General features: G+C 65.8%; 1 protein-coding gene across 2 annotated transcripts; it reads right to left on the bottom strand.

Annotated features, from left to right (window-relative positions):
• Nucleotides 1-1,707: 1,707 nt before the first annotated feature.
• SLC2A4 (solute carrier family 2 member 4) lies at nucleotides 1,708-25,583 on the bottom strand. 2 transcript variants are annotated; one of them, XM_048833859.2, is made up of 11 exons: nucleotides 25,251-25,581; nucleotides 11,468-11,593; nucleotides 10,540-10,700; nucleotides 9,999-10,123; nucleotides 8,755-8,870; nucleotides 8,506-8,668; nucleotides 5,453-5,640; nucleotides 4,788-4,892; nucleotides 4,569-4,670; nucleotides 4,221-4,424; nucleotides 1,708-3,876 (listed from the first exon to the last, which is right to left on the bottom strand). In XM_048833859.2, the coding sequence occupies exons 1-11, from the start codon at nucleotides 25,284-25,286 to the stop codon at nucleotides 3,673-3,675; spliced, it is 1,530 nt and encodes a 509-aa protein (XP_048689816.2). In that variant the 5' UTR covers nucleotides 25,287-25,581; the 3' UTR covers nucleotides 1,708-3,672. The 2 variants fall into 2 exon arrangements, with proteins under 2 accessions (XP_048689816.2, XP_048689817.2); XM_048833860.2 differs by lacking the exon at nucleotides 4,569-4,670 and having other exon boundaries at nucleotides 25,251-25,583.
• Between the last annotated feature and the right edge of the window lie 1,963 nt (nucleotides 25,584-27,546).

Genomic DNA, 27,546 nt, shown 5'->3' with positions numbered 1-27,546 from the left:
CTTCTGGTTTACGGGCTGGCTGAGAGGCACGGTGAATTGCGGGAAGTGGGGGGTACAGGGCCCTGACTGCCCCACGCTCTGTGACAGTTATATGTGCCTAACTTTAAAATATCTTCACTTTCAGGGCGGGCCGATGGGATTGGAAACACTTATGCACAGGGCCCTACCAAATTAATGGTCCGTCTTGATGCATTTCACGGTCCTAGGATTTTAAAAATCTGAAATTTCATGGTTTCAGATACAATACTTCCATCTGAAATTTCATGGTAACAGTGGGGGTCCTGACACAAAAAAGGGGCTGTGGGCGGGTGGCAAGGCCCTTGGAGGGGGGTTGTGGTATTGCCACCCTTCTGCGCTGCCAGCGGAGGGGGGTCTGACCCAGCCCCAGGAGTGGCCCATGCAGGGAAAGAGGAAGTCCCATCCCTCTGCAGCCCAGCCGGGACTAGCAGCTGGAGCCTGGTGCACAGTAGGGGCCCTCGGCTGTATTTCTCCCCAGCGCTCAGAGCTTAAAGGGGCCTATGGCTGGCTCTGGGTGTGGGGGGGGACACCACCGTACCTCCCCCTCCCCCTCCCCCTCGCCCCCACCATACCACCCTCGCTTCTGCACCGCTGATGGCGGCGTTGCCTTCAGAGCTGGGTGTCTGGCCACCATCCACTGCTCTCTGGCCATCCAGTTCTGAAGGCAGCGCAGAAGTAAGGGTGGCAATGCTACGACGCCCTTACAAGAGCCAGATTTCACAGGTGAGACCAGATTTCACAGTCCATGCCGCGTTTTTCACGGCCACGAATTTGGTAGGGCCCTACTTAGGCACTAACCCAACATTGATCTAATTTTTAACGGGGGGAGGGTTAGTTAGTGGAACTAACTCCTGAGGGAAGTGGTGAATTCTCCATTGCTTGATGTCTTCCCGGCCAAGACTGGATGCCGTCCTGGAAGATGCATTAGTCCAACACTAGTTACTAGGGGGGAAATTTGAAATTTAATGGCCTTGTAGATCGAGACGGTCTACTGGTCCCTTCTGGCCTCTATGAATTGCAATGTGTTTGGTGCAGCAGACTATTAAAATTAAGGGGACTCTCAAAATCCACCTAACCTCCCCCCTCCCCAACCAACACCACATTTAACTACTACAATTAGCATCATCCAAAATGGGGAAGCAATATTTCCAGCCATGGTCGGAGACCACTTCTGCCTGTCTCAGTGTTTTGAAATTCTGAGAATTTGCAGACTCCAGAGAGAACTTATTTCAGACTAGAGATAAGGCTTAAATTTTTGTCAGTGTGGGCTATTCACCATCGGAACAATTTACTCAGGGATGGTGGTGGATTCTCCATCACTAACCGTTTATAATTCACAAGGGGAGTTTTCCTAAAAGATCTAGGAATTGGTCTGTATCCAAGGGCTATCAAACTAGGGCACCCCAAAAATCTGGACTTGAGTATAAATTATCGTTCCCTTATCAATATGAAACGATCTACCCACGGTGCTGTCAAGGGCCGAGTGTAATTCACCCAGAAACCTGGGGATGAATTTCAGAATGGCACCTTTGCTTTGCTACAATGAATCTGTCTGTTTGTAGCCTGGTTAAAAAACCCTTAGATCTATTCTTCCCTTAAATCCTTTTCTCTTTCATAACATCCACCTCTGCCATAGGAGCAGTTAGATTCATGAGTGTCTACAATGAAGCAAACACAACCACACTGGCCTCTGTTTGACTCTGTCCTTTATATACAAAGAATTACTTACATTCTTCTCGCTGAAATACAAAAGGTCACATAATGCGCTAATGCCCCTCCATGTGTCCCTGACATGAAGACAAGCGCCTCCGTTAATTACAAAACAGAAACTCTCTCAGATCCTACTAACCGTTCAGAAGCTTCCTGGCTTCGTCCATAAACTCTCTTCAAGCTCAGCTATTCGTCTCTTGTGCCTGTGATCTGCTTAAACGGGTTCTTCTTTTGTCCCACCCACAACAGCTGGCATGATGGAGTGTCGGGTCTAATCGCTAAAATTTTAGCAAGGTTGGTCTTTGTAGGTCAACTCAGCTGGCTGTCTTCAGACTTCCATCGGTCATCCAGCAGCCGAAATGGAGAGCAGTAATTATAACAGCTCTGTTCTGGCTGCTTCTGTATTTACATCCTTCTTTAAAAAACCAAACCAACCAATGATCCCACCGTCTTTAACTAGCAAATTGTCCTGGACTTCTGAGCACAGTCTTCATAGCATCTTGTCTTCTGCCGGCCACCAACACATATCCAATGGGCTTTGCGGGGCCTTTTGCCAGTTGTAGCGAGGAGGTTGTAAGTGTGCAAGGCTGAGGACACCATCATGTTAAAACACAATAGCAAGCTAGGTGGACCGTGGGTCTGATCCAATCTGGCCATTCCTTGTCCCTGTAGACATGAGCTGTGGAGCGGATGTCCCACGTTCTGCGTTGACTTGCAACTGGTGCGGACTGCAATTCACAAAACCCAACGCACCCTTTCTCAAAAGCTTCCCCACGTTGGGCGATAGCTTTTCCCCCCTCGTCTGCCCCTCGCAACCAATTCTCCTCCAAAGATGAGCTGACCATCTTCTCTTGACAATCGCTTTCCAGGAAGAGTGGTGAGGTCCCCTCAGACCACCTACAAACCTCAGAAGATGGATGGGAAGGGATGTCCCAGGTCAGAGCATCCAGGAAATCCCGCTCATCAACTTAACGAACAATATGCCTGTGAGCTGATTGGCTTTAGGCTCAAAACTGGCACGATGCCCCAAACTGGTGGGGACCGTAGGAGATCCCATCTCCAGACCTCAGTTCTGCTGGCTTGGACGGAAAAGGATGGAAGTTCTTGCCACTAGGAGTCAATTGCCAGCCATGGGGAGTTAAGAGGTGACTCCACTGTATCGCTGAACGGTTTCCTCCAAAGGATCAAGTGCTGGCCACTCTCGGACACGGGCCACTGTACTACATGGACCATGCATAGGGCAGAGAGCCACGGCTCCTGTCTGTGGGAGCCTTGCCTTTCAGCGACGGAGGCAGGGCATTTGATGGCGTCCATGACGCATGGCCTTCTTGCTCCAACCTTCCGCGCTCTAACGCCGAGAGCTAGGGAGGAGATCTCGCTCATTCTGGCCCTTTGGCTCAACGTTCGGTAGGACCGAAAGAACTCCACCAGAGTTTTGCATCTTCCTCCTACCTTCTCATCGGTAGAAATGTCTCCTGTCTCTGAATCGACGCAGAATCCCCTTGGAGTCAACGGTTTTGGAGCCTACTACTGTCATACGCTGCTCGAGAATGCCTGAACATCTGTTCCAGCTGCTGGATATGCTCTCGGGGCGGTCTTTCCCTGCCTCCAATTCCAAGAGCAGGCAACCAGCTGAGCTGGATTCTCCTCCAGGTTCCCCTTCCTTTGTCACTTAACCGAGCTCCTTCCGCAGCTCTCAACACAACTTTATCTCCATGCCCCTGATAAACACACACACACACACACATACAACACAATCACTCTCTTGCTATATATATATATATATAATATGTATAATCTTAAAAATAAAACCCACAAATCTAAAAACAAAACAACTATTCTAAAAATCTCTAAACCTTGCTGTGTCGTTAAAGTGCTCGGTTACGGTTACATTCCTCTTGTGTCTCTGTCTCTCTCTCTCTGGCCGATCGCTCCCGCCCTGGGTCAGGCGTTGTCGTCTGGCCCCAGACAGTCCAGCTCGGTGGAGGGTTTGACTTCGTGGTCTAGCAGAGACGGGGTGCGTCGGAAGGCGGCAGCAATCTGATCGAAGGTCCGGCCCCGTGTCTCAGGGACTTTGAAGTAGGTGAAGAGGAAGAAACCCAGGAGGAGGGCCGCGAAGATGAGGAAGACATAAGGCCCGCAGACGTCCTATGGGAGGGGAGAGGAGGGGTGAGTGCTGGATGCAAAGGGAGGTGCGGGCTGGTTTTGCCAGCGAGCGCGTGTGAGACGCCATTTGTCCACCCGTGGCTGCAGTCGCGCTTACGCCGGCTTGTTCCCACTCCCAGCCCTGCTCCCGCCTGGGAGCCAGTCTTGGACCCAGCCCTGCTGTGGGTCCCTGCCCCCCTTGCCCGTGGGCATATTCCCAGTTGTAACGGCCGGCATTCGCTATTCTGGTGCCTGCGTGCTCTTGCATGTCTACACACAGTTGTGTGGCATTGCGGGTGTGTCCGAGGGTTGCTTTGCACGTGCCCCACCTGTGGGGGCGCACTCACCGCCATGGACTGGAAGGCCATGCCGACGATGAAGTTGCAGGTCCAGTTGCAGCACCCAGCCACCGCTATGGCTGCCGGGCGAGGCCCCTGGCTGAAGAGCTCGGCCACGATGAACCACGGGATGGGCCCCGGCCCAATCTCGAAGAAAGCCACAAAGCCAAAGATGGCCACCATGCTGATGTAGCTCATAGCCGGCACTCGCTCCTGGCGGGGGAGAGAGACAAGGCTGAGAACCCGCATTGCGGTGCCACCAGGGCGGGGTGGCCGTCAGTGCCGCTGCCCCAGCGCAGCCCTGGGGGGGGCCGTGCTCACCCCTAGGCTCCCAGTCCCCACTTCCCGGCTGCTCACCAGATACACCAACGCCACCGTCATCACCACGGCACACACCATCATGCCTGCCAGCCCCACCAGGTGCAGGGTCCGGCGGCCTGCCCGCTCCACCAGGAACAGCTTGTGGGGAGGGAGAGACAAGGGGGACCGATATAAGATTTGGGAGGGGTGGGGTGGGGTGTGGATGCCCCCACCCCCCAAGGGGCAGCTGGCTGGGGGTGGGGGGGAATCTCTTACCGAAACAACGGTGAAGGCGGCGTTGATGGCCCCAGCGCCGATCGTGGCAAACACCGGCTGCTCCAGCCCAGCCGACTCAAAGATACTGGTGGAATAATAGAATATCTGGGGGGGCAGAGAAGGGGGGGTCAGAGCCGGCCCTAGTCGGACTCTTGCCCCCCCCCCGATCCCATGGGGTCTCGCTTTGATCCCTCTTCTTCAGGCTCCACCCCATCCCCCAGGCTCCTCCCCCCAACCAAGCTCCCCCCCCCAACCAAGCTCCCCGCCAGACTCCACCCCAAGCACCGTTCACCCCCATCCAGGCTCTGCCCCAAATCCCCCAGGCCCCATCACTGGCAAGTCCCACCCTCTCTCTCCCATCATTGCTCCACCCCAATTGCCCCCCCAGCAAGCTCCACCCCCATCTCTTCCAACCAGGCTCTGCCCCAATTCTCCCAGGTCCCACCCCCACCCCCATCTCTCCCAGGCTCTGCCCCAGTTCCCCCCATGCTCCGTCCCCAGCCAGCCTCCATCCCAGAGCTCTCAGGTCCCGGCCAAGCTCCACCTCCATTTCCTCAGGTTCCTCCCACCATCTCCCCAAAGCTCCACCCCCCAACCAAGCTCCACGCCTGACCCCATCTTCCCCCAGCTCCTCCGTGAACCAAGCCCCGACCCCCACCTCTCACCGCGTTGATGCCGGAGAGCTGCTGGGAGAGTTGGAGCACCACGGCGATCAGCAGCGGCTGGCGATAGATCCGGCAGCGGAAGAGCTGGGCGATGGAGACCTTGCGCTCCATGTCCATGCGCCGCTTCTCCTCCTTCATCTCTGACAGCGCCTCGCTCACGTCGCCGCACCCCGTCAGCCGCTTCAAACCTGCCGGCGCGGGGAGAGCGAGGGACGTGGCGGTGACGGACTGAGGGATGGGGCATGGATAGATGGGTGGGACGACTCAGGGGGAGGGAGGGATTGGATTAATAGTGGGATGGGTGGGGGGTGGACAGATGGCGAGGTAGGTAGATGGGGATGGATGGATGGGTTGGGGGTGGACGGATGGATGGGTTGGGGGTGGACAGATGGATGGGTAGAGAGATGGGGATGGATGGATAGGTTGGGGAATGGATGGGTAGGTTGGGGGGTAAACAGATGGGTAGGTAGGTAGATGGGGATGGAGGGGTGGGTTGGGGGTGGACAGATGGGTAGGTAGGTAGATGGGGATGGAGGAATGGGTTGGGGTGGACAGACAGGTAGGTAGGTAGGTAGATGGGGATGGATGGATGGGTTGGGGGATGGATAGATGGATGGGTAGATGGGGATGGATGGAGGGGTTGGGGGATGGATAGATGGATGGGTGGATGGGTTGGGGGATGGATAGATGGATGGGTAGATGGGGATGGATGGATAGGTTGGGGAATGGATGGATGGGTAGGTAGGTAGATGGGGATGGATGGATGGATGGATGGGTTGGGGGATGGATAGATGGATGGGTAGATGGGGATGGATGGATAGGTTGGGGAATGGATGGATGGGTAGGTAGATAGGGATGGATGGATAGGTTGGGAGGGTAGACGGATGGGTAGGTAGGTAGATGGGGATGGATGGATGGATGGGTTGAGGGATGGATGGGGATGGATGGATGGGTTGGGGATGGAGGGTAGACAGATGGGTAGGTAGGTAGATGGGGATGGAGGAATGGGTTGGGGGTGGACAGATGGGTAGGTAGGTAGATGGGGATGGAGGGGTGGGTTGGGGGTGGACAGATGGGTAGGTAGGTAGATGGGGATGGAGGAATGGGTTGGGGTGGACAGACAGGTAGGTAGGTAGATGGGAATGGATGGATGGGTAGGTAGGTAGATGGGGATGGATGGATGGGTTGGGGGATGGATAGATGGATGGGTAGATGGGGATGGACGGATAGGTTGGGGGATGGATAGATGGATGGGTAGATGGGGATGGACGGATAGGTTGGGGAATGGATGGATGGGTAGGTAGATAGGGATGGATGGATAGGTTGGGAGGGTAGACGGATGGGTAGGTAGGTAGATGGGGATGGATGGATGGGTTGGGGGATGGATGGATGGGTAGATGGGGATGGATGGATGGGTAGGTAGATAGGGATGGATGGATAGGTTGGGGGGTAAACAGATGGGTAGGTAGGTAGATGGGGATGGATGGATAGGTTGGGGGGTGGACAGATGAGTAGGTAGGTAGATGGGGATGGATGGATGGGTTGGGGGTGGACAGATGGGCAGGTAGACAGATGGGGACGGAGGGAGGGACAGATGGGTTGGGGGAGGAATGGATGACACATGGGTTGGGGAGACGGAGGGCTGGATCGCAAAGGGGGTGGACGGAGGGCTGGGTCACTAGATGGGGATGGACGGATGGGTTGGGGGTGGACGGATGGGTTGGGGAGACGGAGGGCTGGATCGCGAAGGGGGTGGGCGATCAATGGGGATGGATCCATGAGTCATGGGTGGGCAGGGGCCGTACGGAGGGCCGAAGAAGAGAGGGGGTGGCTGGTGGAGGGGTGGGTGGCCAGGTCAGTAGGATTTGGAAGGGAGATGGAGTTAGAGCCGTGGCTCTCAAACGGAGGCCGCAGGCAACTGGCCACCCAATCGGCACAGAGCTGCAGCCCATGTGACGTTCTCAGGGCCATCGACATAGTATTGGCTTGGCCCAGAACGGTAAATAGGTTGAGAGCCACGGAGTTGGGTGGGTGGGAGGTGGATAGATAAAGGGATGGGGAGATGGATGGACAGTCTGACAGGCAGGCGGGTGGGTGGAAGAGGGGAGGGATGGACAGACGGACGGGCGGGCAGGCGGAAGAGGGGAGGGATGGACGGATGGATGGGGGGCGGGCGGGCGGAAGAGGGGAGGGATGCGCGAGCGGAAGAAGGGAGGGACAGACGGGTGGGTGGAAGAAGGGAGGGAGGGATGGGCAGACAGACGGATGGGGGGGCGGGCGAGGGGAGGGATGGACAGACGGGCAGGCGGAAGAGGGGAGGGACGCGCGGGCGGGCGGAAGAGGGGAGGGACGGACAGACGGGCGGGCGGAAGAGGGGAGGGACGCGCGGGCGGTCGGAAGAGGGGAGGGACGGACAGACGGGCGGGCGGAAGAGGGGAGGGACGCGCGGGCGGGCGGAAGAGGGGAGGGACGGACAGACGGGCGGGCGGAAGAGGGGAGGGACGCGCGGGCGGGCGGAAGAGGGGAGGGACGGACAGACGGGCGGGCGGAAGAGGGGAGGGACGCGCGGGCGGGCGGAAGAGGGGAGGGACGGACAGACGGGCGGGCGGAAGAGGGGAGGGACGCGCGGGCGGTCGGAAGAGGGGTGGGACGGACAGACGGGCGGGCGGAAGAGGGGAGGGACGCGCGGGCGGGCGGAAGAGGGGAGGGACGGACAGACGGGCGGGCGGAAGAGGGGAGGGACGCACGGGTGGGCGGAAGAGGGGAGGGATGGATGGACAGACGGGCGGGCGGAAGAGGGGAGGGACGGACAGACGGGCGGGTGGAAGAGGGGAGGGACGGACAGACGGGCGGGCGGAAGAGGGGAGGGACGCGCGGGCGGAAGAGGGGAGGGACGCGCGGGTGGGCGGAAGAGGGGATGGACGGACGCACGGGCGGGCGGAAGAGGGGAGGGACGGACAGACGGGCGGGCGGAAGAGGGGAGGGGCGGGCAGAAGGAGGGAGGGACAGACGGACGGTTGGGGGGCGGGCGAGGGGCCCGCGGGGGGACTCACTCTCTTTGGCCTTGGACTCCTTGTTGCGGACGATGTAGAGGTACCGGGGGCTCTCGGGGCAGAAGGGGAAAAGCACCAGCTGCAGGGCCGACGGGGCCACGGTCAGACCCAGGAGCAGGGGCCAGAGGTCGGGGGTGCCGAGGAGGGAGTCCAGCCCGAACACCTGCCGGGGGGGGGGAGAGAGATGGCATCACGGCGCCCCCTGCCGGCCCCCCGCCCGCTGCCGAGCCCCCCGCAAGCGCCTGTTACCTGGGCAATGAGTATCCCGATGACGAGGGCCAGCTGGTGCAGGGTCCCCAGCGCCCCCCGCAGGTGGGTGGGGGAGATTTCACCCACGTACATGGGCACCAAGCCAGAAACCAGCCCTGGGGGAGGGGGGAGGGGAAGGGAACAGCAGATTAGTAGGATGGGGGGGGCGTGCCTCCTACGTCTGTGGGGGGGAGTTGAGGCAGAGGGTTGTGGTCCCCCCCCGTTCCCTACGAAGCGCCCCCTTTAAGAGGTGGGGCTTGTATGCTAATGACTGAGCCATGGCGGGAAGTGAGGGGGTTGTACCTGTGACATGCAGAACCCAATGACGGCCCCCACCCAGGTCCCGGGGCACCCAGCCAACCGCACCCCGCAGCACCCACTGCTCATCCGCCCAGATCCCAGCTTACCCACCCCCCACACCCGACATCCCCCGGCATCCACCCCCCCCACACCCATGGAACCCCCATCTCCCATGGCACCCACACCCCCACCCTACATCGCCCAGCATCCACCACCCCACCCACCCACCCATGGCACCCGCGTCCCCCACGGCATCCACAACCCCACCCATCCACCCAGGCTCCCCCTCATCCATGGCACCCCCCCATCCTACATCCCCCGGCATCCACAACCCCACCCATCCACCCAGGCTCCCCCCCATCCATGGCACCCCCCATCCCCTATGGCACCCCCCCATCCTACATCCCCTGGCATCCACAACCTCACCCACCCATGGCACCCCCATCCCCCATGGCACCCACACCCCCACCCTACATCCCCGGCATCCACCAACCCACCCATCCATCCAGGCTCCCCCCATCCATGGCACCCCCCGTCCCCTATGGCACCCCACCCACCCTACATCCCCCGGCATCCACGACCCCACCCACTCATGGCACCCCCATCCCCACCCTACATCCCCCAGCATCCACCACCCCACTCACCCATGGCACCCCCATCCCCCACAGCACCCCCACCCCCACCCTACATCTCCCGGCATTCACAACCCCACCCATCCACCCAGGCTCCCCCCCATCCATGGCACCCCCCATCCCCTATGGCACCCCCCCATCTTACATCCCCCGGCATCCACCAGCCCACCCATCCACCCAGGTTCCCCCCAACCCATGGCACCCCCCGTCCCCTATGGCACCCCCCCAACCCTACATCCCCCGGCATCCACTCCCCCACCCATCCGCCCAAGGGCCCCACCCTCCGATTGGCCGGCGGGCGCTGTCCGTTACCTGAGTAGGCCCCAATCAGGAACCGCCCGAGGATCATCATCTCGTAGGAGCAGCCCAGCTTGGCCAGGCCCATGAGGGCCCCGCCCAGGAAGGCCAGGGCGTTATTGATGATCATGGCCCGCTTCCTGGGGGCGGGGGAGGGGAGAGAGGGTGAGACACGCAGGACCCCAGCCCCATGTGCCCTGCGCCCCACCCAAGCAGACTGATGACGGGGGAGGTCCCAGGGGTCTCTGGGGCAGAGAGCACCCCCCCAGCACAGCCCCCCCTGCTGAGCCCCTTGGCTCCCTGCCCCACCGCGCCCCCCAGCGCCGCCCTGGGGCCAGCCCCGCCTGCCGGGGGAGACCGCCTCCTGCCAAGCCCCCTGCCTCACCACGCCCCCTAGTGCCGCCCTGGGGCCAGCCCCACCTCCCAGGGGAGAGCGCCCCCTGCTGAGCCCCCCGCCCCACTCCCTGCCCCCCAGCACCCCCTAGCGCCGCCCTGGGGCCAGCCCCGCCAGCCGGGGGAGAGCGCCCCCTGGCAGGGGGCGGCAGAGGGGCGTTACCTGCCCAGCCACTCGGAGACGACCCCCACCAGGAAGGAGGAGATCATGCCCCCGATGGAGAAGATGGCGACCGACAGGGACCAGAGGGTGGTGAGCGTGGCCAGGTCGATGGGCGAGTTGTGCCGTGCCAGCCAGGTGGCATTGTAGTTCTGCTCGATAATCTGGGCGGGGGCGGGGTGGGGGGCAGAGAAAAGGGGTCGGTCCCCGATGCCCCTCACTGGGCCCCCCCTCCCCTCTGCACTGATCCGAAACAGGTCTCAGCTTCCCTGACCCAGGGCCGGGTGGGAGCCGGCGCCCCCTAGAGGGGACAGGCCCCTGCCCCATTCCCCGCCCCCCTGAGCCAGCCAGGCCCCGCCCTGGGGCCGGGTGGGAGCCGGCGCCCCCTAGCGGGGACAGGCCCCTGCCCCATTCCCCGCCCCCCTGAGCCAGCCAGGCCCCGCCCTGGGGCCGGGTGGGAGCCGGCGCCCCCTAGCGGGGACAGGCCCGTGCCCCATTCCCCGCCCCCCTGAGCCAGCCAGGCCCCGCCCTGGGGCCGGGTGGGAGCCGGCGCCCCCTAGCGGGGACAGGCCCCTGCCCCATTCCCCACCCCCCTGAGCCAGCCAGTCCCCGCCCTGGGGCCGGGTGGGAGCCGGCGCCCCCTAGAGGGGACAGGCCCGTGCCCCATTCCCCGCCCCCTGAGCCAGCCAGTCCCCGCCCTGGGGCTGGGTGGGAGCCGGCGCCCCCTAGAGGGGACAGGCCCCTGCCCCATTCCCCGCCCCCTGAGCCAGCCAGGCCCCGCCCTGGGGCTGGGTGGGAGCCGGCGCCCCCTAGAGGGGACAGGCCCCTGCCCCATTCCCCGCCCCCCTGAGCTAGCCAGGCCCCGCCCTGGGGCCGGAGGGGAGCCGGCGCCCCCTAGGGAGGAAAGTGCCGTTGAGGGGGAATCTCTTACCTTTTGGGGGGCATTTATGACACCGATGTTGTACCCGCACTGCAGGGACCCCAGCACGGCCGTGAAGACCGACAACACCAGGGTCGAGGTTACCCTCGGCCTGGCTTCCCGCGGGACTTCGTCCCCCTGCGGAGACACAAGCAGCGCCCCCTGCAGGTGAGCTGACCCGCACCCCCCGGGGGAGCCGTGGAGGCGGTGGCGGGGGGGACCCCCATCTCTCCCTGCGCACCCGGCACTGCGGCAGGGCAGTTCGCAGCACCGGGAGTGCAAACGCCGAAAGTTGCCCGGTCCCGTGCAAAGGTGCCCAGGTTTACCCGGCCTCTGCGTGACGACGGAGAGGAGGCAAAGCCTCGTGCAAACCCACAGGGGCTTGCACCGCCTCGCACGACGGAAGAGGGGTAGTGTCCCCCCCCCTCGTGCAAATACCGAAGGATTTTGCAGCGTACGTCCCGCCGTCCTCTGACTGAGCCTGACCTGTTCGCTTCCCCTGCCACCACCTGCTTCCACTTCTGCTTTCCACGTGACCCCCCCCCCCGGACCGAGACGGGGCCCCGTCGCGCCGGGCGCTGCACAGATAGAGTGAGAAACAATTGCAAACCCAAGTACCCCACCCCCACCCCTGGGCCCGACTTATAGGGCAGGGCACATCTGCAGCTGGCAGACAAGGGGTTGGGCAGTTGGCATTGAATCAGGGACGGCTGCACTTCCGAGTGGGGGAGGGAGAGAGACAGGGTGATCTACTGGTTAGAGTGGGGGGGGGGACTGGGAGCCAGGACTCCTGGGTTCTCTCCCCGGCTCTGGGAGGGGAGTGGGGGCTGGTGGGTTAGAGCAGCGGGGTGGGCTGGGAGCCAGGACTCCTGGGTTCTCTCCCCAGCTCTGGGAGGGGAGTGGGGGCTGGTGGGTTAGAGCAGGGGGGCTGGGAGCCAGGACTCCTGGGTTCGCTCCCCAGATCTGGGAGGGGAGTGGGGGCTGGTGGGTTAGAGCAGGGGGGGCTGGGAGCCAGGACTCCTGGGTTCTTGTCTGCGTGTCTGAGACCCTTCCCCTTTAAATGCCTCAGTTTCCCCCCTCTGTAAAATGGGGGGGGAAGCGGGCACTGAAGTTTCATTCATTCACTCTCTGCTCCAATGCTGCGTCCCCCCCCTCCGCAAAAACCCCACCTCTGATTTCATCAGCTGCTCCCTCTGCATGGGCAGACCCCGAAAAGGCCATATTCCCCAATGGGGGGTGGGGGAGCATGGATTTGGGGTGCCCTCTGCACACACACCCCCCCGTCTACCCCTCCCTCCCAGCCCCAGTGCTGACCCCCTGGACACTGGTGACAGAGGTAGGTCGGTGGCGGGCTCCCCTGAAATATCGGGGATCAGCACCCCCCTATCAGTGTGTCTGTGTGGGGGGTGATTATAAAACAGGGGGGCCTGATCCCTTCCCATCCCCCCACGTTCTCACGCTAATGGCCATGAAGGGCCTGGGCCCTGCCCCAGAGAAGCCTCAGCCGAAAAAAAGCCCTTATTAGGAAAAGCCCCAGAGCTGGGAAACCCAGGAAATGTAAACAGTGCCCCCCCCGCCCCCCCCCCCGCACACCTCCCCCTAAGCCCCAGGGCGGGGCCTGGCTGGCTCAGGGGGGCGGGCGGCTCCCGGTGGGGGCTGGCTGGCTGGGGGCTGGTGGGAGACCCTTGGGCTGAGCCTGGGGGCCGGGCTGCAGGTATCAACCCCCCTGCACCTGGGGCACGGCCGGGGGCCCAGAGCCGCCCCCCCCATACACCCCCCATTCCTCCGTGCAAACACACAGAGCGCACCCCAGGCCTGGAGGCAACTCCTGCCTTATCCAAACAGACCGGAGGCAAATCAGGGTCCAAACCCTTCTGGCCGCGCCCCCACCTGCGGCTGAACGCAGGGCCTCGCTCCCGGGGTCACCCCCCCCCGATTCTCTCCAGCAGGGGGCAGGGCTGCCCCATGGGTAACACCCCTGCCCCTGGCCCCCACCTCTCTGCCAGCTTGGTACAGAGAATGGGGCGATGCCCCGGCCAGAGCCATGTTTCCATCACCAGCCCCCCCCCACCCCGCTCTACGAACCCCCCCGAACCCCACAGGGCCCCCCCCATGAAAAGTGTCCTCTGGCTACTGCCTCAGTGTCGCTCATGGGGGGCAGGGAAAAATGTGGGGGGGACAATCGCCCCCACTGAGGAGACCCCCCCCGAGCTTTTCCAGAACAGAGACGTTTTATCGCCCGCCCGCGCCGCCCAACCCAGGCCTCACGCCGCACCCCCCGCCCGCGCCGCCCAACCCAGGCCTGACGCCGCCCCCCCCCGCGCCGCCCAACACAGGCCTGACGCCGCACCCCCCGCCCGCGCCGCCCAACCCAGGCCTGACGCCGCCCCCCCCCGCGCCGCCCAACACAGACCTGACACCCCACCCCCCCCGCGCCGCCCAACCCAGGCCTCACGCTGCACCCCCCGCCCGCGCCGCCCAACCCAGGCCTGACGCCGCCCCCCCCCGCGCCGCCCAACACAGGCCTGACGCCCCACCGCCCCCGCGCCGCCCAACCCAGGCCTGACGCCCCACCCCCCGCCCGCGTCACCCAACCCAGGCCTGACGCCCTACCCCCCGCCCGCGCCGCCCAACCCAGGCCTGACGCCGCCCCCCCCCGCGCCGCCCAACACAGGCCTGACGCCCCACCCCGCCCGCGCCGCCCAACACAGGCCTGACGCCGCCCCCCCGCCCGCGCCGCCCAACCCAGGCCTGACGCCGCACCCCCCGCCCGCGCCGCCCAACCCAGGCCTGACGCCGCCCCCCCCGCGCCGCCCAACACAGGCCTGACGCCGCACCCCCCGCCCGCGCCGCCCAACCCAGGCCTGACGCCGCCCCCCCCCGCGCCGCCCAACACAGGCCTGACACCCCACCCCCCCCCGCGCCGCCCAACCCAGGCCTCACGCTGCACCCCCCGCCCGCGCCGCCCAACCCAGGCCTGACGCCGCCCCCCCCGCGCCGCCCAACACAGGCCTGACGCCCCACCGCCCCCGCGCCGCCCAACCCAGGCCTGACGCCCCACCCCCCGCCCGCGTCACCCAACCCAGGCCTGACGCCCTACCCCCCGCCCGCGCCGCCCAACCCAGGCCTGACGCCGCCCCCCCCCGCGCCGCCCAACACAGGCCTGACGCCCCACCCCGCCCGCGCCGCCCAACCCAGGCCTGACGCCGCACCCCCCGCCCGCGCCGCCCAACCCAGGCCTGACGCGGCCCCCCCCCGCGCCGCCCAACACAGGCCTGACGCCCCACCGCCCCCGCGCCGCCCAACCCAGGCCTGACGCCCCACCCCCCGCCCGCGTCACCCAACCCAGGCCTGACGCCCTACCCCCCGCCCGCGCCGCCCAACCCAGGCCTGACGCCGCCCCCCCCCGCGCCGCCCAACACAGGCCTGACGCCCCACCCCGCCCGCGCCGCCCAACCCAGGCCTGACGCCGCACCCCCCGCCCGCGCCGCCCAACCCAGGCCTGACGCCGCCCCCCCCCGCGCCGCCCAACACAGGCCTGACACCACACCCCCCCCACGCCACCCAACCCAGGCCTGACGCCCCACCCCGCCCGCGCCGCCCAACCCAGGCCTGACGCCGCACCCCCCGCCCACGGCCCCCAACTCAGGCCTGACGCCGCCCCCCCCCGCGCCGCCCAACCCAGGCCTGACGCCGCACCCCCCGCCCGCGCCGCCCAACCCAAGCCTGACGCCCCACCCCCGCCCGCGCCGCCCAACCCAGGCCTGACGCCGCCCCCCCCCGCCCGCGCCACCCAACCCAGGCCTGACGCCGCCCCCCCCGCGCCGCCCAACACAGGCCTGACACCCCACCCCCCCCCGCGCCGCCCAACACAGGCCTGACACCCCACCCCCCCCGCGCCGCCCAACCCAGGCCTGACGCCCCACCCCGCCCGCGCCGCCCAACCCAGGCCTGACGCCGCACCCCCCGCCCACGGCCCCCAACCCAGGCCTGACGCCGCCCCCCCCGCGCCGCCCAACCCAGGCCTGACGCCGCCCCCCCCCGCGTCACCCAACCCAGGCCTGACGCCCTACCCCCCGCCCGCGCCGCCCAACCCAGGCCTGACGCCCCACCCCCGCCCGCGCCGCCCAACCCAGGCCTGACGCCGCCCCCCCCCGCCCGCGCCACCCAACCCAGGCCTGACGCCGCCCCCCCCCGCGCCGCCCAACACAGGCCTGACACCCCCCCCCCCCCGCGCCGCCCAACCCAGGCCTGACGCTCCACCCCCCCCGCGCCGCCCAACACAGGCCTGACACCCCACCCCCCCCGCGCCGCCCAAACCAGGCCTGACGCCCCACCCCGCCCGCGCCGCCCAACCCAGGCCTGACGCCGCACCCCCCGCCCACGGCCCCCAACCCAGGCCTGACACCGCCCCCCCTGCGCCGCCTAACCCAGGCCTGACGCCGCACCCCCCGCCCGCGCCGCCCAACCCAGGCCTGACGCCCCACCCCCGCCCGCGCCGCCCAACCCAGGCCTGACGCCCCACCCCCCGCCCGCGCCGCCCAACCCAGGCCTGACGCCGCACCCCCCCCCCGCGCCGCCCAACCCAGGCCTGATGCCGCCCCCCCCGCGCCGCCCAACCCAGGCCTGACGCCGCACCCCCCGCCCGCGCCGCCCAACCCAGGCCTGACGCCGCCCCCCCCGCGTCGCCCAACCCAGGCCTGACGCCCCACCCCCCCGCGCCGCCCAACCCAGGCCTGACGCCCCACCCCCCGCCCGCGCCGCCCAACCCAGGCCTGACGCCCCACCCCCCGCCCGCGGCCCCCAACCCAGGCCTGACGCCGCACCCCCCGCCCGCGCCGCCCAACCCAGGCCTGACGCCGCCCCCCCCCGCGCCGCCCAACCCAGGCCTGACGCCCCACCCCCCGCCCGCGGCCCCCAACCCAGGCCTGACGCCGCCCCCCCCCGCGTCGCCCAACCCAGGCCTGACGCCCCACCCCCCGCCCGCGCCGCCCAACCCAGGCCTGACACCCCACCCCCCCCCGCGCCGCCCAACCCAGGCCTGACGCCGCACCCCCCGCCCACGGCCCCCAACCCAGGCCTGACGCCGCCCCCCCCCGCGCCGCCCAACCCAGGCCTGACGCCCCACCCCCGCCCGCGCCGCCCAACCCAGGCCTGACGCCGCCCCCCCCGCGCCGCCCAACCCAGGCCTGATGCCGCCCCCCCCGCGCCGCCCAACCCAGGCCTGACGCCGCACCCCCCGCCCGCGCCGCCCAACCCAGGCCTGACGCCGCCCCCCCCCGCGTCGCCCAACCCAGGCCTGACGCCCCACCCCCCGCCCGCGCCGCCCAACCCAGGCCTGACGCCCCACCCCCCGCCCGCGTCACCCAACCCAGGCCTGACGCCCTACCCCCCGCCCGCGCCGCCCAACCCAGGCCTGACGCCGCCCCCCCCCGCGCCGCCCAACACAGGCCTGACGCCCCACCCCGCCCGCGCCGCCCAACCCAGGCCTGACGCCCCACCCCCCCCGCGCCGCCCAACCCAGGCCTGACGCCCCACCCCGCCCGCGCCGCCCAAACCAGGCCTGACGCCGCACCCCCCGCCCACGGCCCCCAACTCAGGCCTGACGCTGCCCCCCCCGCGCCGCCCAACCCAGGCCTGACGCCGCACCCCCCGCCCGCGCCGCCCAACCCAGGCCTGACGCCCCACCCCCGCCCGCGCCGCCCAACCCAGGCCTGACGCCGCCCCCCCCCGCCCGCGCCACCCAACCCAGGCCTGACGCCGCCCCCCCCCGCGCCGCCCAACACAGGCCTGACACCCCACCCCCCCCGCGCCGCCCAACCCAGGCCTGACGCTCCACCCCCCCCCGCGCCGCCCAACACAGGCCTGACACCCCACCCCCCCCGCGCCGCCCAACCCAGGCCTGACGCCCCACCCCGCCCGCGCCGCCCAACCCAGGCCTGACGCCGCACCCCCCGCCCACGGCCCCCAACCCAGACCTGACGCCGCCCCCCCTGCGCCGCCTAACCCAGGCCTGACGCCGCACCCCCCGCCCGCGCCGCCCAACCCAGGCCTGACGCCCCACCCCCGCCCGCGCCGCCCAACCCAGGCCTGACGCCCCACCCCCCGCCCGCGCCGCCCAACCCAGGCCTGACGCCGCACCCCCCCCCGCGCCGCCCAACCCAGGCCTGATGCCGCCCCCCCCCGCGCCGCCCAACCCAGGCCTGACGCCGCACCCCCCGCCCGCGCCGCCCAACCCAGGCCTGACGCCGCCCCCCCCCGCGTCGCCCAACCCAGGCCTGACGCCCCACCCCCCGCGCCACCCAACCCAGGCCTGACGCCCCACCCCCCGCCCGCGCCGCCCAACCCAGGCCTGACGCCCCACCCCCCGCCCGCGGCCCCCAACCCAGGCCTGACGCCGCACCCCCCGCCCGCGCCGCCCAACCCAGGCCTGACGCCGCCCCCCCCCGCGCCGCCCAACCCAGGCCTGACGCCCCACCCCCCCCGCGCCGCCCAACCCAGGCCTGACGCCGCCCCCCCCCCGCGCCGCCCAACACAGGCCTGACGCCCCACCCCCCCCCGTGCCGCCCAACCCAGGCCTGACGCCCCCCCCCCGCCCGCGCCGCCCAACCCAGGCCTGACGCCCCACCCCCCTGCCCGCGGCGCCCAACCCAGGCCTGACGCCCCACCCCCCGCCCGCACCGCCCAACCCAGGCCTGACGCCCCACCCCCCGCCCGCGCCGCCCAACCCAGGCCTGACGCCGCACCCCCCGCCTGCGGCCCCCAACCCAGGCCTGACGCCCCACCCCCCGCCCGCGCCGCCCAACCCAGGCCTGACGCCGCAACCCCCGCCCGCGCCGCCAAACACAGGCCTGACGCCCCACCCCCCCCGCGCCGCCCAACCCAGGCCTGACGCCACACCCCCCCCCGCGCCGCCCAACCCAGGCCTGACGCCGCACCCCCCGCCCGCACCGCCCAACACAGGCCTGACGCCCCACCCCCCCCGCGCCGCCCAACCCAGGCCTGACGCCCTACCCCCCGCCCGCGCCGCCCAACCCAGGCCTGACGCCGCAACCCCCGCCCGCGCCGCCAAACACAGGCCTGACGCCCCACCCCCCCCCGCGCCGCCCAACCCAGGCCTGACGCCACACCCCCCCCCGCGCCGCCCAACCCAGGCCTGACGCCGCACCCCCCGCCCGCACCGCCCAACACAGGCCTGACGCCCCACCCCCCCCGCGCCGCCCAACCCAGGCCTGATGCCCCACCCCCCCCGCGCCGCCCAACCCAGGCCTGACGCCGCACCCCCCGCCCGCGCCGCCCAACCCAGGCCTGACGCCCCACACCCCCGCGCCGCCCAACCCAGGCCTGACGCCGCACCCCCCGCCCGCGCCGCCCAACCCAGGCCTGACGCCCCACCCCACCCGCCCGCGGCACCCAACCCAGGCTTGACGCCGCACCCCCCGCCCGCGCCGCCCAACCCAGGCCTGACACCCCACCCCCCCGCGCCGCCCAACCCAGGCCTGACGCCGCACCCCCCGCCCGCGCCGCCCAACCCAGGCCTGACGCCCCACCCCACCCGCCCGCGGCACCCAACCCAGGCTTGACGCCGCACCCCCCGCCCGCGCCGCCCAACCCAGGCCTGACGCCCCACCCCCCCCGCGCCGCCCAACCCAGGCCTGACACCCCACCCCCCCCCGCGCCGCCCAACCCAGGCCTGACGCCACCCCCCCGCCCGCGCCGCCCAACCCAGGCCTGACGCCCCACCCCCCCCGCGCCGCCCAACCCAGGCCTGACGCAGCACCCCCCCCCACGCCGCCCAACCCAGGCCTGACGCAGCACCCCCCGCCCACGCCGCCCAACCCAGGCCTGACGCCACACCCCCGCCCACGCCACCGTCAGACCCAGGAAGGTGGAAGCTGTGTGAGCTGTGCCTCGGAGCCTTCAGCCTCCTCTGCCCCTCCGTGCGCTTCCCCCAGCGAGGCCGCCCAGGCGGGGTCCTGGGGCAGCCAGAGGGTCCTGCACCCCAACTCCGCAGTCAGACGGGACTCTCAGCCAGCCAGTAACACAGAAGGTTTATTAGACGACAGGAACATGGTCTAACACAGAGCTTGTAGGTGCAGAGAACAGGACCCCTCAGCTGGGTCTATTTTGGGGGGCAGTGAGCCAGACAACCCTGTCTGCCCTTCACTCCATGTCCCCAGCCAGCCCCAAACTGAAACTCCCCCCAGCCCCCCCTCCCCTGGGCTTTGTCCCTTTCCCGGGCCAGGAGGTCACCCGATTCCTTTGTTCTCCAACCCTTTAGCTCTCACCTTGCAGGGCGGGAGGGCCCAGGCCATCAGGTGCCAGGAAACAGGGTGTCGGCCATTCTCTGTGTCCAGACCCCTGCACACCCCTGCCCTCTAGGGCTCTGCAAGGATCATACACCCTTATCCCACCCCCTAGATACGTAAGAACTGCCTAGGGGAAACTGAGGCACCCCCACACCGGGGACTCTGTGACAGCTACATAACACAGACCTGCCACGACACCGCACGCGTGTGCGACCTAACACAGACCTGACACCACGCCCAGGTATGTGTTCTAATAGGTACGCTACCCACACATGTGCTATACAACATAGGCCCGACATCACACCACATCTGTGAGCCTCAATAGGCACACGACCCTCACGGGTGCTCGAGAACGTAGATCTGACACGATCCCACACATACGTGCTATAAGAGGCATGCTTAGCCTCACGTCTGCCACATAACCCAGGCCAGCGACAAAGAGCCACGTGTGTGTCCAGTATAACAGCCAGCGTCACGTATATGGTCCATCTGGCATGGGACATTTTAACCCTCGCACGTATGGAGTATAACAGACACACGGTGCCCCCAGGAGCACGGCATAACATAGACAAGACACGGTGCCCCACACATGTTCAGAATAACAGACACATGCCCCCCCATGGTGCAGTGTTACAGAAACACTAGGAGGTGTATGTGTCTTAGAAACACACTACCCCCCACATGCTACAAAACATATATCAGATGACCACACGTGTTTTATATAACATAGGCCCACTATCCCTCTCATGCGTGCTCTGTAACACGGACCAGCTTTACAGCCCCACGCGTTTGTTCCATATAACTCAGCTCCCCAACGCCCCACCCCTGTCCCGTGAAACAAAAGCCACTCTCCCATTCCTGTGCTATGTAACCGAGCCGAGACACGGCTTCACACGTGTGTTCTAGGTAACAGACAGACTCCTCACGTGGGCTGGAAACGGGGCCCTACCAAATCCATGGCCATGAAAAACGCGTCATAGACTGTGAAATCTGGTCTTCCCCACCCCGGTGAAATCCGGTCTCCTCCCCTGTGAAATCTGGTCTCCTCCCCCGTGAAATCCGGTCTCCTCCCCTGTGAAATCCGGTCTCCTCCCCGGTGAAATCCGGTCTCCTCCCCTGTGAAATCTGGTCTCCTCCCCCGTGAAATCCGGTCTCCTCCCCTGTGAAATCCGGTCTCCTCCCCCGTGAAATCCGGTCTCCTACCTATGAAATCCGGTCTCCTCCCCTGTGAAATCTGGTCTCCTCCCCCGTGAAATCCGGTCTCCTCCCCTGTGAAATCCAGTCTCCTCCTCTGTGAAATCTGGTCTCCTCCCTGTGAAATCCGGTCTGCTACCTGTGAAATCTGGTCTCCTCCCCTGTGAAATCCAGTCTCCTCCTCTGTGAAATCTGGTCTCCTCCCCGTGAAATCCGGTCTGCTACCTGTGAAATCCGGTCTCCTCCCCTGTGAAATCCAGTCTCCTCCTCTGTGAAATCTGGTCTCCTACCAGTGAAATCCGGTCTGCTACCTGTGAAATCCGGTCTCCCCCCTCAAGAAATCCGGTCTCCCCCGCCATTAAATCTGGTATCCTCCCTGTGAAATCCGGTCGCCTCCCCCGTGAAATCCAGTCTCCTCCCCTGTGAAATCCAGTCTCCTCCTCTGTGAAATCTGGTCTCCTACCAGTGAAATCCGGTCTGCTACCTGTGAAATCCAGTCTCCTCCCCCATGAAATCCGGTCTCCTCCCCCATGAAATCCGGTCTCCTCCCCTGTGAAATCCGGTCTCCTCCCCCGTGAAATCCGGTCTGCTACCTGTGAAATCCGGTCTCCCCCCTCAAGAAATCCGGTCTCCCCCGCCATTAAATCTGGTATCCTCCCTGTGAAATCCGGTCTCCTCCCCCGTGAAATCCAGTCTCCTCCTCTGTGAAATCCGGTCTCCTCCCCCGTGAAATCCGGTCTCCTCCCCCGTGAAATCCAGTCTCCTCCTCTGTGAAATCTGGTCTCCTACCAGTGAAATCCGGTCTGCTACCTGTGAAATCCAGTCTCCTCCCCCATGAAATCCGGTCTCCTCCCCCATGAAATCCGGTCTCCTCCCCTGTGAAATCCGGTCTCCTCCCCCGTGAAATCCGGTCTGCTACCTGTGAAATCCGGTCTCCCCCCTCAAGAAATCCGGTCTCCCCCGCCATTAAATCTGGTATCCTCCCTGTGAAATCCGGTCTCCTCCCCCGTGAAATCCAGTCTCCTCCCCTGTGAAATCCGGTCTCCTCCTCTGTGAAATCCGGTCTCCTCCCCCGTGAAATCCAGTCTCCTCCTCTGTGAAATCCGGTCTCCTCCCCCGTGAAATCCGGTCTGCTACCCTGTGAAATCCAGTCTCCTCCCCCGTGAAATCCGGTCTCCTCCCCTGTGAAATCCGGTCTCCTCCCCCGTGAAATCCGGTCTCCTCCCCCGTGAAATCCGGTCTCCTCCCCTGTGAAATCCAGTCTTCTCCTCTGTGAAATCTGGTCTCCTACCAGTGAAATCCGGTCTCCTCCCCCATGAAATCCGGTCTCCTCCCCCGTGAAATCCAGTCTCCTCCCCCGTGAAATCCAGTCTCCTCCCCCGTGAAATCCGGTCTCCTCCCCCGTGAAATCTGGTCTCCTACCAGTGAAATCCGGTCTCCTCCCCCGTGAAATCCGGTCTCCTCCCCCGTGAAATCCGGTCTCCTACCAGTGAAATCCGGTCTCCTCCCCCGTGAAATCCGGTCTCCTCCCCCGTGAAATCCGGTCTCCTACCAGTGAAATCCGGTCTCCTCCCCTGTGAAATCCGGTCTCCTACCAGTGAAATCCGGTCTCCTCCCCTGTGAAATCTGGTCTCCTCCCTGTGAAATCCGGTCTCCTCCCCCGTGAAATCCGGTCTCCTCCCCCGTGAAATCCGGTCTCCTCCCCCGTGAAATCCGGTCTCCTCCCCCGTGAAATCCAGTCTTCTCCCCTGTGAAATCCGGTCTCCTCCCCTGTGAAATCCGGTCTCCTCCCCCGTGAAATCCGGTCTCCTCCCCCGTGAAATCCAGTCTTCTCCCCTGTGAAATCTGGTCTCCTACCTGTGAAATCCGGTCTCCTCCCCTGTGAAATCCGGTCTCCTCCCTCAAGAAATCCGGTCTCCCCCGCCATTAAATCTGGTCTCCTCCCTGTGAAATCTGGTCTCTCCCCCCCCCCGGTGAAATCCGGTCTCTCCCCCCCCCCGTGAAATCCGGTCTCTCCCCCCCCCCCCCGTGAAGTCCGGTCTCCTCCCCCGTGAAATCCGGTCTCTCCCCCCCCGGTGAAATCCGGTCTCCTCCCTGTGAAATCCGGTCTCCTCCCCCGTGAAATCCGGTCTCTCCCCCCCCGTGAAATCCGGTCTCTCCCCCCCAGTGAAATCCGGTCTCTCCTCCCCCGTGAAATCCGGTCTCTCCCCCCCGGTGAAATCCGGTCTCTCCCCCCCCCGTGAAATCCGGTCTCCCTGCTGTGAAATCAGGACTCCCCCCAGGAAAATCTGGTGCCCCCCCAGCCGTGAAATCTGATGTTTCATGTGCTTTTACTCTATACTACACAGATTTCACGGGGGAGACCAGCGTTTCTCAAATGGGGGTCCTGACCCAAAAGGGAGTTGGGGGGGAGGGCGGGTCACAAGGTTATTTTAGGGGGGGTCGCGGTATCTCCACCTTTACTTCTGGGCTGCCTTCAGAGCGGGGCTGAAATCATGAAAGGGAGATTTTTTGGCTCGGGAAATTGACCAGAACGGCTGGTGCCCTCGTGGGGCCCGAGCGATATGACAGCCGCACGAACGCACCCGGGAGCCGTGTGCCCCGGTCCAGCCCCACGGCGTCACACCCGTGTGCGAGACACCATGCAGACATGCCCCACCTGGGCTGTATGACTAACACCCGCCCGCCGTGTAACCTAGATCAAGCATCCCACGTGTGTCCTATGCACCCTACAGACTGCTCCCCGCCCGGCGAATCCAGGCAGCACAACAGACATGCATGCCCCATATCCCACAGACCCCCCACGTGTCCCGGATACCAAGCCAGAGGCCCCCGTGCCCCCCCCACACGTATGACGAATAACTCAGGGCAGCCCAGACACGTGAGGTGGGTCACGCCCCCCACCCCCACCCGCCCTTACACAATGGGTGGAGTATAAATAGCCCCACGTTTTCCTCGTTAATGCCATGGCCAGGGGGCAGGATTTTATTGCCAGGGAGGAGGGGAGCTGGCGGGGGGCGGGGGGGGGATGGGACTGGACGTTAAATGTGGGGAACAGACGGCCTCCAAAACTCAATAAGCTCAAGGAGAATCAGGGCGGATGCAACCCACTGCAAGGCACCCCCAGTTTCGCTCACAGTCCCCCCCTTCCCCCTGGCCTATACTGCCCCCCACTTGGCACCCCTGCACTGTCCCAGCTGCAGTCCTCAAACGGCCCCCCATGGCCCCATGCTGCCCCCCATCACCCCCCCAGCCCTATGCTGCCTCCCATGGCCCCACACTGACCCCCCAGTGCCATCACTCCCCAACTGCCCCTCATGGCCCCCATCGCCCCCCATGCCCCCCCAGCCCCACACTGCCCCCCATGGCCCCACGCTGCCCCCCATGGTCCACATTGTTCCTCACAGCCCCCCATGGCCCCACACTGTCCCTAATGGCCTCCATCACCCCCCACTGCCCCTCACAGCCCCATGCTGTCCCCCACAGTCCCCATCATTCCCCACAGCTTCCCATGGCCCCACACTGACCCCCCAGCGCCACCACTCCCCAACTGCCCCTCATGGCCCCCATCACCCCCCATGCCCCCCCAGCCACCCCCCATGGCCCCACGCTGCCCCCCACAGCCCCCCATGGCCCCACACTGACCCCCATGGTCCACATTGTTCCTCACAGCCCCCCATGGCCCCACACTGTCCCTAATGGTCTCCATCACCCCCCACTGCCCCTCACAGCCCCATGCTGCCCCCCACAGTCCCCATCACTCCCCACAGCCCCCCAGGCCCCACACTGACCCCCATGGTCCCCATTGTTCCCTACAGCCCCCCATGGCCCCACGCTGCCCCTCATAGCCCCATGCTGCCCCCCATGGCCCCACACTGACCTCCCAGCCCCATCACTCCCCACTGCTCCCCATGGCCCCACACTGCCCCCCACGGCCTCCATTGTCCCCATGGCCCCACGCTGCCCCCCACAGTCCCCATTGCTCCCCACTGCCCCACATAGCCCCACGCTGCCCCCCATGGCCCCACCTGCCCCCACACTGACCCCCCCCAGATCCATCACTCCCCACTGCCCCTTATGGCCCCACGATGGCCCCCAAGGTCCCCATCACTCCCTACAGCCCCATGCTGCCCCCCATAGCCCCACGCTGAGCCCCCCCAGCCCCCATCACTCCCCACTGCCCCTCATGGCCCCACACTGACCCCCCAGCCCCATCACCCCCTACAGCCCCCCCAAGGCCCCATATTCTTGCTCTGCCTCAACCCCCCCAGCTCCAATCCGGCCGGTTTTACCTCCTCTCTGCTGATCTGCTGAAATCCCGTCGGCATCTCGGCGGCTCGGAGCCCCGGGAGGGACAGAGACCCCCGGCGGGGCGGGACGGGGGGGGCGCCTTGGGTCTTGTGCGAAGAAATGGAAAGGTCGAGCCCCCAGGAGGGTCTGTTAGACCTGACCCGAGATCCTGGGGCGGGGGAGACAGACAGACAGAAAGAAAGAAAGAAAGAAAGAAAGAAGAGATTAAATGAGAAAGAAAGAAAGAAAGAAAGAAAGAAAGAAAGAAAGGGATTAAATGAGAAAGAAAGAAAGAAAGAAAGAAAGAAAGAAAGAAAGAAAGAAAGAAAGAAAGAAAGAAAGAAAGGGATTAAATGAGAAAGAAAGAAAGAAAGAAAGAAAGAAAGAAAGAAAGAAAGGGATTAAATGAGAAAGAAAGAAAGAAAGAAAGAAAGAAAGAAAGAAAGAAAGAAAGAAAGAAAGAAAGAAAGAAAGGGAATGGGAACTAGAGGAGACCCGAAGGGAGAGGAAAAGCCAGAAGGGGACGGGGAAGGGCGAGCAGAGGGGAAAGAGGGAATGAAAAAGGAAAGACGGACCGGCCCGGGGGGGAGAAGCGGGAGAATGGGGAAAAGGAGGAGTGAAGGCAGGAGGGCCTGGGGAATCACCAGGGGGCAGGGGATGGAGGGAACGGGGGAAAGGGGAAATGAAAGGCGGAGAAGGGAAGAGCGCGTGGGAAAGAGGAAGGGGACCGACCGGAGGGGCCGGGGACCGACCGGAGGCGACCGGAGGGGCCGGGGACCGACCGGAGAGACAGAGCCCCCCGGGAGGGGGGGAGGGAGCCGCCGGCGGAGGGGAGCTGAGGAAGGCGGAGGCGGGCAGGGCGGCTGCAGGCACCGGGACCGAGACGCGTGTGCCAGGGGCCGGGACAGGGAGTCCTTGGGCGGCTGCGGATGGCCGGGGCCTCCCGCCCCACGGCGCGGATTGGCTCCAGCCCCTAGTGATTTCCCCACCAGCCAGAACGCTGCGGGGAGGGGTCGGCTGGGAGCCAGGACTCCTGGGTTCTCTCCCCTGCTCTGGGAGGGGAGTGGGGGCTGGTGGTTAGAGCAGGGGGGGCTGGGAGCCAGGACTCCTGGGTTCTCTCCCCTGCTCTGGGAGGGGAGTGGGGGCTGGTGGTTAGAGCAGGCGGGGCTGGGAGCCAGGACTCCTGGGTTCTCTCCCCTGCTCTGGGAGGGGAGTGGGGGTTGGTGGTTAGAGCAAGGGGGCTTGGGAGCCAGGACTCCTGGGTTCTCTCCCTGGCCCTGGGAGGGGAGTGGGGACTGGTGGGTTAGAGCAGGCGGGGCTGGGAGCCAGGACTCCTGGGTTCTCTCCCCTGCTCTGGGAGGAGAGTGGGAGGCTGGGAGCCAGGACTCCTGGGTTCTCTCCCCTGCTCTAGGAGGGGAGTGGGGGCTGGTGGTTAGAGCTGGGGGGCTGGGAGCCAGGACTCCTGGGTTCTCTCCCCTGCTCTAGGAGGGAAGTGGGGGCTGGTGGTTAGAGCTGGGGGGCTGGGAGCCAGGACTCCTGGGTTCTCTCCCCTGCTCTAGGAGGGAAGTGGGGGCTGGTGGTTAGAGCTGGGGGGCTGGGAGCCAGGACTCCTGGGTTCTCTCCCTGGCTCTGGGAGGAGAGTGGGAGGCTGGGAGCCAGGACTCCTGGGTTCTCTCCCCTGCTCTAGGAGGGGAGTGGGGGCTGGTGGTTAGAGCTGGGGGGGCTGGGAGCCAGGACTCCTGGGTTCTGTTCCCTCTTCCACACAGGTAACATAGAACTTGAACTCCTCCCCACAAAACATAACTTGACTTAAGTCTGAAGCTTTTCGTCAAAGCGCTCTCTTCCGTTAACGGTTTACCACCAGGGTTTGTGAATCCCGAGCTCGTTAGCTGGGAAAACAAGCCCCCCCCACCCCACCCCCGGCCGACTCCCTGAGAGCGAAGGGCTGCGGGGTGCAGATGGTTTCCGAGGAGCAGCCGTGTTAGTCGGTATCCCCAAAAAGAACAGGGGGACTTGTGGCACCTTAGAGACGAACCCATTTATTTGAGCATGAGCTTTCGTGAGCTGCGGCTCCCTTCACCGGCTGCGTGCAGTGGAAAATACAGGGGGGGGGAGGTTGGATGCACGCCCCGATCGTCGCTCGGGACCCCTGCAACGAGCGTGGGCTGCGGGCCTGCGGGCTCGGTCGACGCTACGCACGGCTCGGAGGTCGCCCGATGGCCCAGGGACCTCTCCATCGACCGCAGCGCCGGCCACCGACCCGTCAGGAGGCGTGAGCCGGCAAGGCATCGTGCATCC

This window comes from Caretta caretta, chromosome 28 (genome assembly GCF_965140235.1).
Source record: "Caretta caretta isolate rCarCar2 chromosome 28, rCarCar1.hap1, whole genome shotgun sequence".
NCBI lineage: Eukaryota > Metazoa > Chordata > Testudines > Cheloniidae > Caretta > Caretta caretta.
This window is presented reverse-complemented; position numbering and strand designations above follow the sequence as displayed.

Bases quoted from the DNA above. Each gene is read 5' to 3' on its own strand.
- SLC2A4 (XM_048833859.2), bottom strand. From the start codon at position 25,286: ATGCCGACGGGATTTCAGCAGATCAGCAGAGAGGAG. The intron at 10,124-10,539 runs GTAACGCCCCTC...CCCCGCCCCCAG, and splicing joins GTCTCCGAGTGGCTGGGCAG to GAAGCGGGCCATGATCATCA. The intron at 4,425-4,568 runs GTGAGCAGCCGG...CTCCCCCGCCAG, and splicing joins CGGTGGCGTTGGTGTATCTG to GAGCGAGTGCCGGCTATGAG.